At 50.5% G+C, this 13831-nt stretch overlaps 1 protein-coding gene and 1 long non-coding RNA gene across 2 annotated transcripts; one reads left to right on the top strand and one right to left on the bottom strand.

The window, feature by feature from the left end:
* Positions 1-103: 103 nt before the first annotated feature.
* On the bottom strand, positions 104-7926 carry ATP6V0E2 (ATPase H+ transporting V0 subunit e2). The gene is made up of 4 exons (XM_039546197.1): positions 7753-7926; positions 7612-7659; positions 2155-2306; positions 104-1762 (listed from the first exon to the last, which is right to left on the bottom strand). Exons 1-3 carry the CDS (start codon positions 7854-7856, stop codon positions 2213-2215), a joined length of 246 nt encoding a protein of 81 aa, XP_039402131.1. The 5' UTR covers positions 7857-7926; the 3' UTR covers positions 104-1762; positions 2155-2212.
* Positions 7927-7949: 23 nt separating this feature from the next.
* On the top strand, positions 7950-12549 carry LOC120408973. Its single transcript, XR_005601034.1, has 2 exons — positions 7950-8111; positions 12352-12549. It is a non-coding gene; the product is annotated as an uncharacterized LOC120408973 (long non-coding RNA).
* Positions 12550-13831: the final 1282 nt, after the last annotated feature.

Here is a 13831-nt window from a genome sequence, read left to right as displayed (position 1 = left end):
CCATATCTATGGTGGTAACAAGCTCTTGCTGATCATGTCAGCACTCACTGGTCTCTGCTGCAGGAGCTCTTCCCCTCCCTGCTCTCTCTGGGAAGGGACCCCAAGGTAGAAGCTTCACCCAGTCACAGATGCTGTGTCTCACATCAGATGTTTACAGTTATCAGCACCTGTTGTTGCCCCAGGTGCTCAGTACAGCATAGGTAGCTCTGATCCAGGTTGCACCTACTGATATAGGAACTGCTGACACCCAGGGGCAGGCCCTGCAGTGTTCCACCAACCTCCTGAGACCAGCACAAAGCCTTGCCACCAGGTGTCCAGCTAGGAGGGATATCTGCTCTTCCCCATTACCCTCCCTAACCCAGCCAGGGGCCTGCACCAGGACTGGGGTTACTGAAATCTCACACCCATTGTTGTTACTAGATCAAAGTAGGCCTGAGCTAACTGCGCTCACAGCTGATACTGCCTCCAGCACATGCAGTTCTGAGAAGACCAAGGCTACACACAGAAACAGCCCCATGTTACTCAGAAGTAGAGAGAAGGGCGGAGTATGTTCTGCATCCTCCCTGAAACTGTTCCAGTGCCAAGTACAGGCAAGGCCCACATTTCTTCTCCCCTGCAGCAAGGTCAGCTTAGGGGGTAGGGGAAGGAAGAGATGCTGCACCTAGGCCTTTTCCTAGACCTTGCAGCAGTGGCAAGGGAGACTAGAGCTGTTGCTGCCAGAGTCACTAGAAAAACATTTATTTTCACAACACAAATTTAAACACCAAACAAGACAAATAAATACACTGCGGTTAACCAGTAAATATGGGAAAGGGAAGGGTAGGCCAGGACATTGCCCAGATTGTCAGCACCTGCTCCACAACCAGAACACACAAGAGGGGGTGGGAGTGGGAACTCTGAGCAGAGATCCTGGTGTCTGTGGCACCAGCTCCAGGACTAGGATCTCTGGGAGTCTTGGAGAGGGAAAGAGGAGTCCTCTCCCTCTAGACTGACACAGAGTCCCACCCTGACCTACCCACTCACCATGACTTCTAGCAGAGCACTCCCTTCCCCATGTCAGCATCCTATTCCTCAGGACACACCCTCCCAGAAATAGCAATGGCCACCAATCAGAACCTAGCTTGAAAGCAGGGATGCTGCTCCAGGGGCCCAGGTATCACCTTGAGGGGGCTCTGTATCCAGAGGATACCTCAGGTTCTGGTTCTCACATGCACAGGTCCAGAGGATAGGGGCTTCCAGGCCCAGAAGAAGCTTAAGATTCTATGGCTGGTTTGATTTGGGGGCAGGATTTCATGCAACAGGAATCATGAGGTTAAACTCAGGTCTCCACTCCCTGCTTTAAGGGCTAAACAGAGGCAACTGGTGCTGCTCCCATGCTTGATGAGCAGCATGTCGGGGTCCTTGTATCGGTCCTTTTAAGCAAAGGGGTAGGGGTTGTCTTCAGCACCAGCCAATTCCCGGGGAACCACAGAGCTCAGCCAGCCACCTCAGAACATCTCCATTGCTAAGGAGGTGGGGAACTTCCCTCTACAGTACCTGGCTCAGAAAGGGGAGCTTGGGCCTAGCTCTGCTAGGGGAACCCCTACTCCTCAGGGCCCATCCTGGGGTGGGGGTCATGCCTCAGACAGGGCTGCACAGGTGGCCCTTTGCTTTCTGGTTTCTCGATGCAGCTGGTCTGACTTGAGGTCCAGCTCTGGCAGGGTCTGGCAGGACAGCACTGGAGGGTGCAGAGGATGGGGCAACATCTGGATTTCAGAAGAAGCTGAGAGAGAGCGACAGGGAGATGTTTAGTGCCAAACTTTCCTGTGAAGGGGACCCAAAGAGCCACCCCAGGGAGAGGGGGACCCACTTACAGGGGAGAAAGGCCCTCTCCTGGCTGAACCCAGGGATCCTCTGTTTGGCTCCAGAACAGAGCACTAACAGGCAGCAGCAAACCACCTTCCCAAGGAGCCACTGACAGAAATCAAACCCAACCGGAAACTGCCCAGGCAGCTGCAGAGTAAAGCACCCCGGCTTGCACAGGTTCATTTCTGTAAAGTAATTCTTGCCCCCACCCCAAACCATGCCAGGGTAGCAGGTCAAGGAAGGGCCCTATACCACAAACCCCCAACTCCCCAAGCCCAGGTAGTTTGTCCCACAGGAGGCGCCATTCACCATGATATATGGGTGCTGATCTCATCTCCTTCCTGGTACCTTCTGGGCTGGCAACGGGTCACTCCCACAGGAAGCGCACATACCAGATGGTCTCATTCTTCAGCTGGGGCCCAAACAGTGGGTTTGCCTGAGCCAAGATGGCTATGAGCCAGCTGCAAAGAACAGACAGGGAGTGACTCTTCCCCCGCGGAGACCAGCAGGAGCTGCCAGGCACTACGGAACACCCCAAAGGGAGGATACTAAGAGGGCATGTGTGGTTCAAATTCAAGGTGGCAAAGAGTGAAGAAATGTGCTAGGCATCTGGGTAAGAAGCGAGAGGAATTGGAAATTACAGGCTTGTACACTATGGGCACTAGAGCAGCCCAGCTACAGTGTGGTAATACCACAGTGGAGATGCTTCCCACAGCAACAAGGGGTTTTCCCCATCACTGTAGGAACTCCACCTCCCCAGGAAGCAGTAGCTAGGCTGACAGAAGCATTCTGCCAGCAACCCAGCCATGTCTACTCTGGGGGTTAGGTGGCATAGTTATGGTACTCAAGTGTGAATTTTTCACACCCCTGAGCAACACCGCTACGCCATTCTAAATTTTAAGTGTAGACCAGGCCTTGCTATAGCTGGTATTACCGAGACCCTGTGGGTCAATTCACAGGGCTGGAATGTTAAAGTCACTGGTTACAACCTCTTCTAAAGGATGGAGTGGCTAAAAGAGGGGTGTGGGAGAAGTGGCACTCTACCTTAAAGACACTATGATTCTATGGATCCATGTGCTAACTTACAAAGCCCAGGATGGGGTACTGGTGGGGTCTGTTACAGAACATTGAATCAAACCAGAGAGCAGGTTCAGTTACTCCTTAGGCTCATGTGTGTAAGGGGGGCGGGGGGGGACTGTTGTTGTACAGGGGACTTCTATGTGGGAGATCTGGCTGCATGAGCCCTCCAGCATAAGAAAAACCTAGTTTCTAAAACTTACTATTTTCTAACACAAAGATGTATTGCTCCCAACATGAGGTAACTACTTTGAACCTCATTAGGATGGATAAAGATTGATTAATCGTTGGACTAGAAGTTGGTGGTTGCCTAGGGGACAAGGGATCATGATTTGATTACATTCAGTATAGACAGAGGACAGTCCCAACTGGTAATTTTTGTCTGTCTATCTCACACAGCTTCAAAAGGGCTAATTTCCCAAACCTGAAGAAAATTATGAGTGAAGTTGATTGGGAGGAAAATTTTAGACAGAAAAATGTGAATAAAAATTAGGAGTTTCTTTATGAAGAGCTTCTTAGAGGGCCCAAAACCCCACATTCCATAATCAATGAAGTGGGCAACTTTGGCTAAAAGCGTATCCTGGTTCAGTGGGAAAGCGAAGACAGATATTAGAAATTTATATAAACACACTAGGAGATAGGAGGAAATACAGCAATTGATATAAATTAGTTATGAAGTGTAGAAAATGTATAAGGGAAGTTGAAGACTGCAAGAAAAAGTCCATGGCTGGCACGAAGAAGGTACATTAGCAATAAAAGAAATACTAACAATGGTCCAGGCCCATTACTTGATGAGATGGTAAAAGAGGCAGAAGTGTTCAGTCAATATTTCTGTTCTCTCTGCCCCACTGATGTTCATTTTAGTAAGTTTTGCAATATCAGGGAAATTCCAGAAGAGCGCTAATGTGCCAAAAGAGCAAGTGGGATTACCTAGGTAATTACAGGCTAGTTATCTTGACATCAGTCACAGGCAAGCTAATGGAAAAGCTGATACCACCTCAAATCAATAAAGAATTAAAGGATGGGAATATATATAATTAATGCCAGTCAACATGGTTCTATGGAAAACAGGTCTTGTCAAACAAACTCAACATCATTCTTTGAGATTAAAAGTTTGATTGATAAAAGGTAACCATGTAGTTGTAATATACTTAGATGTTTGTAAGGTGTTTGATTTAGTACCATATGACATTCTGATTAAAAAATTAGCACTATACAGTATCTGTAGAGTACACATTAAATGGATTAAAAACTGACTGAATTCTGAACAGGCAGCTGTCAATGGGGAATCGTCATCAAATGGAGGTGTTTCTAGCGGAGTTCTGAGGAACCAGTTCTAGGCCGGACACCATTCAATGTTTTTATCAACAGCGTGCAAGTAAATATAAAAGCACTGCTGATAAATCTGCAGAAGACACTAAGATCGGCAGAATGGTAGATAATGATAAGGAGAGGAAAGCCACCTAGAGCGATCCGGATCACTTGATAAACTGGGCCCAAACAACTTGCATGTTAATGCAGCCAAATGCAAGGTCACACCTCTAGGTAAAAGGTGTGCAGGCCATCATGTAGAATAAATATAAAACTAGAGAATTAAAGTGAGCTTAAGTTTGGTTAAAGAAATGTGTTGTAAGAAAGGCCCTAACTAGCAAGTAAAAGAAACCAAGAGTTATAGGGACAGAAGAAGTAGGGAGGACGTCTGGTTCAAAGAATAACTGATGAGATAAGGGCATGTTTCTAAAAAGAAGCCTCTGGTGATAGGGGTGACAACAGATGATTTTAAATAAGACAAACAACCTGTCTTAAAATGAGCCAACATGGCCCTTCCCAACCCATACTAGTGTTATTTTAAAAAGTAAAGCCTATGTGAACCCAGGTGCAATGGATAAACTGTTACTTATTTAGCGTGTGCATAGTCGTCTAGCCAAGCGAAGGGATCTTCAGTGGCATGATGCAGTTTTTCTAGGACACCGCTGAACCTAGTCAGCAGGCATTCATCGACTGACTGTCATCGTCTGTGCTGCATTGCAGCTGCACAAAGGGCTGTCACAAAGGCCCAGCGATACTGTTGGCTGCACAGAGACCTTGCCCGGTCCGGAACCTGTTCACCAGGGACCATTGGCAACGGGGCAGTTCAAACCCAGTCAGGCAAATTGTGGGATTGGCAACGAGGGACTGGTTGGGGATTATAACAGATCCATTCCTCTCGCCAGAGTGTTCCCACCTTAACCTCCTGGCCTGGCGGATGAGACCATAATGGGCGACGTGACGGCAAACACGCAGCTGGTGGTTTAAAAAGGTCATTGTGCAGCAGCAGGCTTGAGTTGGTTTGTACTTTCTCTAGTAACTTGCCAGTGGCAGCCTCTCGTCTGATAGGAGGAAGAGCGATATTGCTCAGAACTGGAAGCCATGGGAGTAGAGTCGGACGCAGGATGCTGGAGATGATGTGCATGGCAGCACGTAACTGCGTATCCGCCAGATTGGTGTGTGACGATTGACTCCAAACTGGTGCGCGGTACTCCGCCACCAAAAACGAGATGGCAAGAGCTGACGTCCCCGAAGTTGGAGCTTGAGCACCCCAAGACGAACCTGCCAGTTTGCTAAGAAGATTGTTGTGCGTCTTAACTTTAGCAGTTGTCTTCTTCAGGTGGGCATGGTAACTCAGTGTGCGATCTAAGGTCCCACCTAGATAGAGCAGTTCTGTTTCATTCAGATAAACATTCAGTTCTCGACTAAACTGTTGGGCAGCAAGGAGGGTGGAAAGGCCTTGGGGAGAAAGGTGGTTGCAAATGCTATCTGGATTAAGACTGGAAATAAGGGTGAACTGTCTCCAATTGGTTTTCAGCTGAAGTCAGTGCTTGGCCATGACATCACTTGTTTGCCGAAGGGTATAAAAAGTGAACACTTAAAGGGTTCATTGCTAATACCTGCCTGACCATGTTGGAGCTGAGCAGCATGGGTCTGAGCATCCTTGGGCTTATCGTGCTTGTAAGTATCATATACACGTTTTGTTACTGTCTAGACATAGTAAACTGCTTATTATTTAGGCATGTTTAGAGCAACTGTATAAATGCCATTCAGGCTTTGGATTTAATAAAATAATTTCTGGTGAAATAACTGTCGTGATAATGCCTGAGGTAAATAATAATAATTCCAACACTGCCCTACAGAACGCAGGTCTGTATTCCAGAAAGCAGAGACTCCAATGAATTTAGGGGGTCACAGTGGTCAAGCAACTCGATGTGAACTCCCCTGCCATACTGTGGCCAAAAGGGCTAATGCATTCTGCAGATGTCAGAACTGGGGAGTAGGAGCACAGAGGTGATTTTACCTCTATGTAGGCATTGGCGAAGGCTAGCATTGGAATAGAGTCCAGTTCTAGTGTTCATATTGAAAAAAGGATCTTGGAAAACTGTAGAGGGCACAAATGCCTTTGAAGAGCAGATGTTGCTAGTTCAACGTGTTTAGTTTATCAAAACTAAGAGGGAGAGGTGAGGTGATTACAGTGTAAAAGAATCTTCATTAGCAAAAGATACCAGGTACTAAATGTAGTAAGAGGAGGCCCTAAGATATAAACCTTGGTATCAGAGGCCCGGTCTGAGGCCTAAACTAAAGTAATGGTCAAGACTTTGCTAACATAAAGCAAAGTTAAGCTGTGAGCCAGAGGCAGGCCCTGCTCACAGAAGCTGTCAAGGAAAGGGCTGATGCTGCAAGAAGATATGTACCTAAAAGGTACTGAACACTAGATATCAGAACATTCACATACTTGCACATTCCATACAGATAACAAAGACCAGGCTGGCCCATCCCAATGACAGGGGCAAAAGGGTAATATGATGGATAGAGTTGTTTTGTTTGAACCAACACGTACAAGGTGAGAGGCGGCACCTTACTACGTAAAGGGGTTGTACCTTGCTGCGTAGAGGGGTTGCCCCTCAATGCGTCAGGTGTGATGTGTAACTTGTTTGTACCTGTGTATAAAAATGCATCCCTGGGGCGGTGTCTTTGTCCAGCCGAGGGGGCAGTGGAAAGTCCCGCCACTGACTGAGCTGAGTCCATTGTCAGGGAGCACATATGTACTGGCTAGCTGTATCTTAGCAGCACCTTGGACTACGTTTGCCAGGGAGCCGGAGGCTGTGCTTTTCTTCGACAATAAACCTGCCCGACGTGCCTTCGTACCTTACTGGACTCTGTGGTTATTGGGGGTTCTCGTCGGGTCTGCTGGGTCAGCGATCTGCAGAGCTGGGGCAGCACACAGGGGGACACGCACGCAGCCGAGTGATACCAACAAGGAGAAAGCAGAGCACCGCACCGGTACCACTCCGACCACTCTAGTCCTGACCATCACTTTTTATTTTAGTTTAGGCCTCAGGCCTCAGATACCAAGGTTTATATCTCGGGGCCTCCTCTTACTACACTGAAAGGCTCCTCTATCAGCGGAGCGCGACAGAGCGAGTCAGTGGGGATCGCTGGGGACGGGCACAGCCGGATTAGACAGACACGGTTTGAGCTGTTAACGGGGAGGGTGAGTGGCCACGGGAACAGCCCCCAAGGGAGGCGAAGGCTCGATCCGGGGGCCTGGGGGACACGTGACGGCGCTGGGCAGCCCCCAGAGGGCAGCGCCGAGCGCGGGACGGGCCCGATTCCCAGCTGGGCTCGCGCCCCCCCTCCGGCCCCGCCCGCACTCACAAGAGGTAGCAGCACACGGCGCCCGTGACCAGCATGGTGATGGTGACCCTGCGGGGGGAGAGAGAGAGAGGCCGGTTAGCGGCGCGCGGGCGGGCGGGCGCGCGGGCGGGGTCTCGCGACGGGGGCGGCCCGGGCTCTTACCCGCGGTTGGGCCCCTTGGGCACGAACCAGGGCGCGGCGACGCCCACGAGGCCCCAGAAGGCGGAGAAGAGGATCAGCGGCAGCGCGAAGCTGTGCGCGGTCATGGCGGCCGGGCGAGCGAACCGAGCCTCCTCCGCCCACCAGCGCGGCCACCGTAGCGAGCCGCGGCCCCGCCCCCTCGAGACCCATTGGCCCCCGCAGCCGCTCGCTCCCGCCTAGTGGCGCAGTCGGAGACCACTCCGAGTTAGCCCGGGCGCCCCGCCCACGGCGGCCGCCTCCATTGGCCACTTGCCGGCCCGCGGACGGTGACGTAAGCGCGGGGCTGCAGCAGCCTGAGCCGGCCGCTAGGGGGAAACGGGGTGAGGGCCTGCGCGTCCGCCCTCCCCGGGGTGGGGGGCGGGGCTCGCTGACAGCGCGTGCGCAGTGCCGGCTCCGGGGGGGCTCCTTGCTGCTCCCCCCGCTGGGGACGAGGCCCCGCCCACATTCACCGGGGCTCCATGGCCCGGCGGCCCCCCCCGGCGGTGCCACAGCAGCACGTGCGCGTTGCAGGCCCGTCCCCGCAGCGCTGGGCCCGGTGCCCCCCCCCCCCGGGGTGTGGGGGGACCTGCCTCGTGCAGGGACAGCGGCGCAGCGAGGCCCGGGCTGTCACCGTCCCCCGGTGTCCCCTCAGCTGGGTGGCTAATGCCGACCTGTTCCGTTTCACAGCTGGCAGAGGTTAGGGAGCTGCTCGTACCTGTCAGCCCGGGTATCAGGCTGGCTGCAGCCTCAGGCAGAGGCCACTGCGCGTACACTGGCATCATCGGTTAATGGGTCTTTCTGCAGCAGTAAGAGCTAAAGACTGAGGCCTGGTCTACACTACGCGTTTATATCGAAGTTAGCAGCGTTAAACCGCATTAACCCTTCACCCGTCCACACAACAAAGCCCTTTATATCGCTATAACAGGCTCTTAATACCGATATCTGTACTCCTCCCCGACGAGGGGAGTAGCACGGAAATCGGTATTGCGATTTCAGATTAGGGTTAGTGTGGTCACCATTTGACAGTATTGGCCTCCGGGCGCTATCCCACAGTGCACCATTGTGACCGCTCTGGACAGCAATCTGAACTCGGATGCACTGGCCAGGTAGACAGGAAAAGCCCTGCGAACTTTTGAATTTCGTTTCCTCTTTGTCCAGCGTGGAGCGCCAATCAGCACATGCTGTCCCAGAATCAAAAAAGAGCTCCAGTATGGACCATATGGGAGATACTGAAGCTGATCTCTGTATGGGGAGATGAATCTGTTCTATCAGAACTCCGTTCGAAAAGACAAAATGCCAAAGCATTTGAAAAAATCTCCAAGACTATGACAGACAGAGGCCACAGCAGGGACTCAACACAGTGCTGCGTGACAAATCAAATGGACACTCATGGAGGGAGGGGGGACTGAGGACTCGAGCTATCCCATAGTCTCCGAAAACCTTTTGCATTTTTGGCTGAGCTCCCAATGCCTGAAGGGTCAAAAACATTGTTGCGGATGGTTCAGGGTATATGTCGTCAATCTCCCTCCCTCTCCCTGTGAAAGAAAAGGGAAAAAAATCGTTTCTCGCCTTTTTTCAATGTCACCGTATGTCTACTGGATGCTGCTGGTAGACGCGGTGCTGCAGCACTGAACAGCAGCATCCTCTCCCCTTCCCGATGGCAGATGGTGCAATTGACTTGGTAGCCATCCTCATCATCCTGTGAGTGCTCCTGGCTGGCAGTGAGGTCAGCCAGGGGCGCTTGGGCAAAAATGGGAATGATTCCCTGTCATTCCCTTCTTTAAGCTTTGTCTCCTGGAGATTCAGTCCTGCCTGGAATATCATAGCAGCTGGAGGCTGCCTCCCCCGCGTTTTATCTCAATAAAGTCAGTGTTTCTTATTCATGCATTCTTTATTACTTCATCACACACATGGAGGGATAACGGAGGAGGGAAGCAACGGGTGGGGTTGTTGCAGGGGCACCCCCTAGAATGGCATGCAGCTCATCATTTCTGCGGGATGTCTGGGGCTCTGACCCGGAGCGGCCTTTTGCTTCTCTGGTTCTTTAGTAGGCTTGCCCAATATTCTAGGCAGGACTGACTCTACCTTTAGACAAAACGTAAAGAAGGGAATGACCTGGGGAGTCATTCCCATTTTTGTCCATGCGCCCCCGGCCGACCTCACCGAGGCCAGCCAGGAGCACCCATGACAGCAGCAAACGGTACAATAGGACTGGTAACCGTCATTGCCAACTTGCAAAGCAGCAGACGGTACAGTAGGGCTGGTAACCATCGTTGCTAACTTGCTAAAGGCAAGGGGATGCTGCTGTGTAGCACTGCAGTACCAGACAGTGAAAAAAGGCTAAACGGGCTCCATGGTTGCCGTGCTATGGCGTCTGCCAGGGCAATCCAGGGAAAAGGGCATGAAATGATTGTCTGCTGTTGCTTTCACGGAGGGAGTACTGACTGACGACATTTACCCAGAATCACCCGCAGCACTGTTTTTTCCCCATCATGCATTGGTATCTCAACCCAGAATTCCAATGGGCAGGGGAGACTGCAGGAACTATGGGATAGCTACCCACAGTGCAACGCTCCGGAAATCAACACTAGCCTCGGTACATGGATGCACACTGCCGAATTAATGTGCTTAGTGTGGCCGCGTGCACTCGACTTTATACAATGTTTCCAAATACCGGTTTCTGTAAAATCGGAATAATCCCATAGTGTAAACATACCCTGAGGCCTTGTCAGAGCAGGCTCTGCCGACAAGCAAAAACTGGTATAATTACATTGCTTGGGCATGTTCATACAGCACTCCTGCTGGCAGAGCTCATCCAGTTGGGGCTCTAGCACAGGGGTTCTCAAACTGGGGGTCGGGACCCCTCAGGGGGTCATGAGGTTATTATATGGGGGGGTCACAAGCTGTCAACCCCCACCCCAAATCCCGCTTTGCATCCAGCATTTATAATGGTGTTAAATATATTAAAAAGTGTTTTTAATTTATCAGAGGGGTCGCACACAGAGGCTTGCTATGTGAAAGAGGTCACCAGTACAAAAGTTTGAGAACAACTGCTCTAGCATCAATGGTGAGAGCAGTGCACTGTGGGTAGCTATCCCACTGTGCTGCTTCCCATCTTCTGCAGCTAGGAGTTGTGGGAAGACAGTAGATTGCGGTGCATCATGGGTGCAGGTGCAACATCCCATGATGCAATTTTTTCCATCCTATCATTCCATGGGCTTCCAACTCCCTCGCTGCATTTTTCAGCAGTCACTGTTATGAACACATCACAGATGGACATGTAATATCTCATGACGACCTAAACTGAATAGGAATCAGAGTTGCCTGATCGGCTGTGTGCCATGGAAAGAAACATCAGATTACTTTTGGCATTTCCAGAACAGCTGCACACAGTGTACCGTCGCTTTTGGTCTCAAGAAACAAGCACTGCGTAGTAGCATTGCATTGTTACGCAGGTCTGGGATGACAAGCAGTGGCTGCAGAATTTTCAGATGTGGAAAGCCACCTTCTGGGAACTTTGTGCAGAGCTCATCCCAGCACACTGGCACAAGAACACCAAAATAAGAGGTGCCCTCATAGTGGTGAAGCATATGGCATCGCCGTGTGGAAGCCACCCTAATCATTTTCGTTGCCCTTCACTGGGCTCTCTCCAATTTGTACACATTCCTTCTGTAGTGAGGGGACCAAAACTGGACGCAAAACTCCAGGTGTGGCCTCACTAGTGCCAAATAGAGGAGAATAATCACTTCCCTCGATCTGCTGGCAATGCTCCTACTAATACAGCCTAATATACCATTGGCCTTCTTGGCGACGAGGGCACACTGCTGACTCATATCCAGCTTCTCATCCACTGTAATCCCCAAGTCCTTTTCTGCAGAACTGCTGCTTAGACAGTCAGTCCCCAGCCTGAAACGGTGCATGGGATTCTTCCTTCCTAAGTGCAGGACTCCGTACTTGTCCTTGTTGAACCTCATCAGATTTCTTTTGGCTCAATCCTCCAATTTGTCTAGGTCACTCTGGACCCGATCCCTACCATCCAGCGTATCTACCTCTCCCCCCAGCTTAGTGTCATCTGTGAACTTGCTGAGGATGCAATTAATCCCATCATTCAGATCACTGATAATGATCAAATTGCCATGGTGTATTTATTCCAGCAGCAACCACCATGTATAGGAGACAAAGATTGGCTTCTCTTTCAGAGAGTATGTTTTTATTAAATACCAATTACCAACACAAACAAAAAGGGCAGCATAGGCTCTTATAGCTGTCTGTAAGTCATTCCAGAAGCTGTCCAAAGGGATGGAGTGAACAGGATACTGAGATGAACCAGGAATTGCAAGGAATTTGTGGGAGGAGTTTGAGGAGGATATGGAAAGCAGTTCTGTATCAGCTACAGGAGGGGCTGAGCACGCATGCGTTCTGCCTGCAGTGTGATTAGGGTCCTCAACATCTCCTTTTGCTGCTCCCAACACTTTTATCATCCGCATTTGGCCTAGTAAAAATTGCTCCTGGCTCTCCTTTCTCTCCTGCCTATTTTAAATTTTTCCTTTAAAGTCTCTCTCCATGCCCTGTGTTTTTCAGCATCTGAGGATTGGAGCATCTCTCGAAACATGTCCTCCTTAGTCACTTCCTCATCTGGTGGGGGCCCTGCGCCATTGTGTAAGGGGTTCCCTCGAAGACCACATCTGCAGATGCACAAGAAGCAAGCGGAAGCATGATTGTTAGTGCACGCACAGCATTAAATAATTATCCTAAAATACATCTCTTTTTAAATACAAATCAGTTTCTCACTGTCCTTTGGCAAGCACACAGCTTGGCAAACGCCCTAAACATAGTGAGTTTTGCCCGGGAGATGGGGCTCAAGATGGGGCAAAGGGTTTAGGTGTTTTTTTAAGGGGATCACTGCAGGCAATATTGTAAATTCTGACATTTTCCATAGGTGTGGGTCTCTATAATATAATAATAGGAGATATACCAATCTCCTAGAACTGGAAGGGACCCTGAAAGGTCATCGAGTCCAGCCCGCTGCCTTCACTAGCAGGACCAAGTATTGATTTTGCCCTAGATCCCTAAGTGGCCCCCTCAAGGATTGAACTCACAACCCTGGGTTTAGCAGGCCAATGCTCAAACCACTGAGCTATCCCTCTCCCTCCCCTCTGAAGCCAATCTCTCACTCCCAAGGGTATGCAAGGGTGCATCTCCTGCATGCCTGCAGCTTCAGACTGGGTCCCTTTGTGCTGCTTTGGTCCCTGGCACAAGTGATTGCTGATTGGCACGGGAAAGTTGACATGAGAAGGAGCAAAGCAGCTCTGCCAAGGAACCTTTGGCAGAGGATTCGAGAGTAACTCCAGGAAAATCTCCTAGAGAAAACTCTGGGGGATTCACGTGAAATCTCAGTGTGCGTTAAGACACAGTTCTGCGGCACTGCTTAGCTGCATAGGGGAATGTGAAGCACACGCAAACACCGCTAGTCTTGTACATTTCTATCCCTTCTCCCACTTCTAAAATATATAGAGCAAAGGTCAGCTCTTACCTCATGTAACTGAGCATCATCAACACAAAAGGATCACTTACCAGGGCTCTCCTCTTCTGCATCATACACGCCAGAGTCGGACTGCGGTGACGGGCTAGACCCCTCCGGATTGGATAAGAGGTCCTGATTCACTGTGCCAACAGAAGACCCTGCCGTGTGCTCCACGTCATCCTCCAACTTGACCTCCTCTCATCCATGACTTTGGGGTTAAGTCTGCTGTCTCCAGCCCCACTGAAGCATCCACAGGGCTCTTGGCGGAGGTGAGGTTGCTGCTGAGGATGGCGTCCAGCTCCTTATAGAAGGAGCAGGTCTTTGGCACAGCGCCAGAGCAACAGTTTGACTCCCTTGCCTTCTGGTACACCTGCCTCAACTCCTTTATTTTCCCATGGCACTGTTGTGTGTTCCCTTCATAGCCCTTATTCAACATGCCATAGAAATCTGCCTGTAGGTATCAAAGTTCCCACAGCTGGAACAGAGCTGGGACTGCACGGCCTCCTCTTCCCACAGTGCCAGCAGATCCAACAACTC

The sequence above is a fragment of the Mauremys reevesii genome, linkage group 7 (assembly GCF_016161935.1).
Source record: "Mauremys reevesii isolate NIE-2019 linkage group 7, ASM1616193v1, whole genome shotgun sequence".
In the NCBI taxonomy this organism is placed as follows: Eukaryota; Metazoa; Chordata; order Testudines; family Geoemydidae; genus Mauremys; species Mauremys reevesii.
Note: the sequence above shows the minus strand (reverse complement) of the source record. Positions and strands in the feature narration are given on the sequence as shown.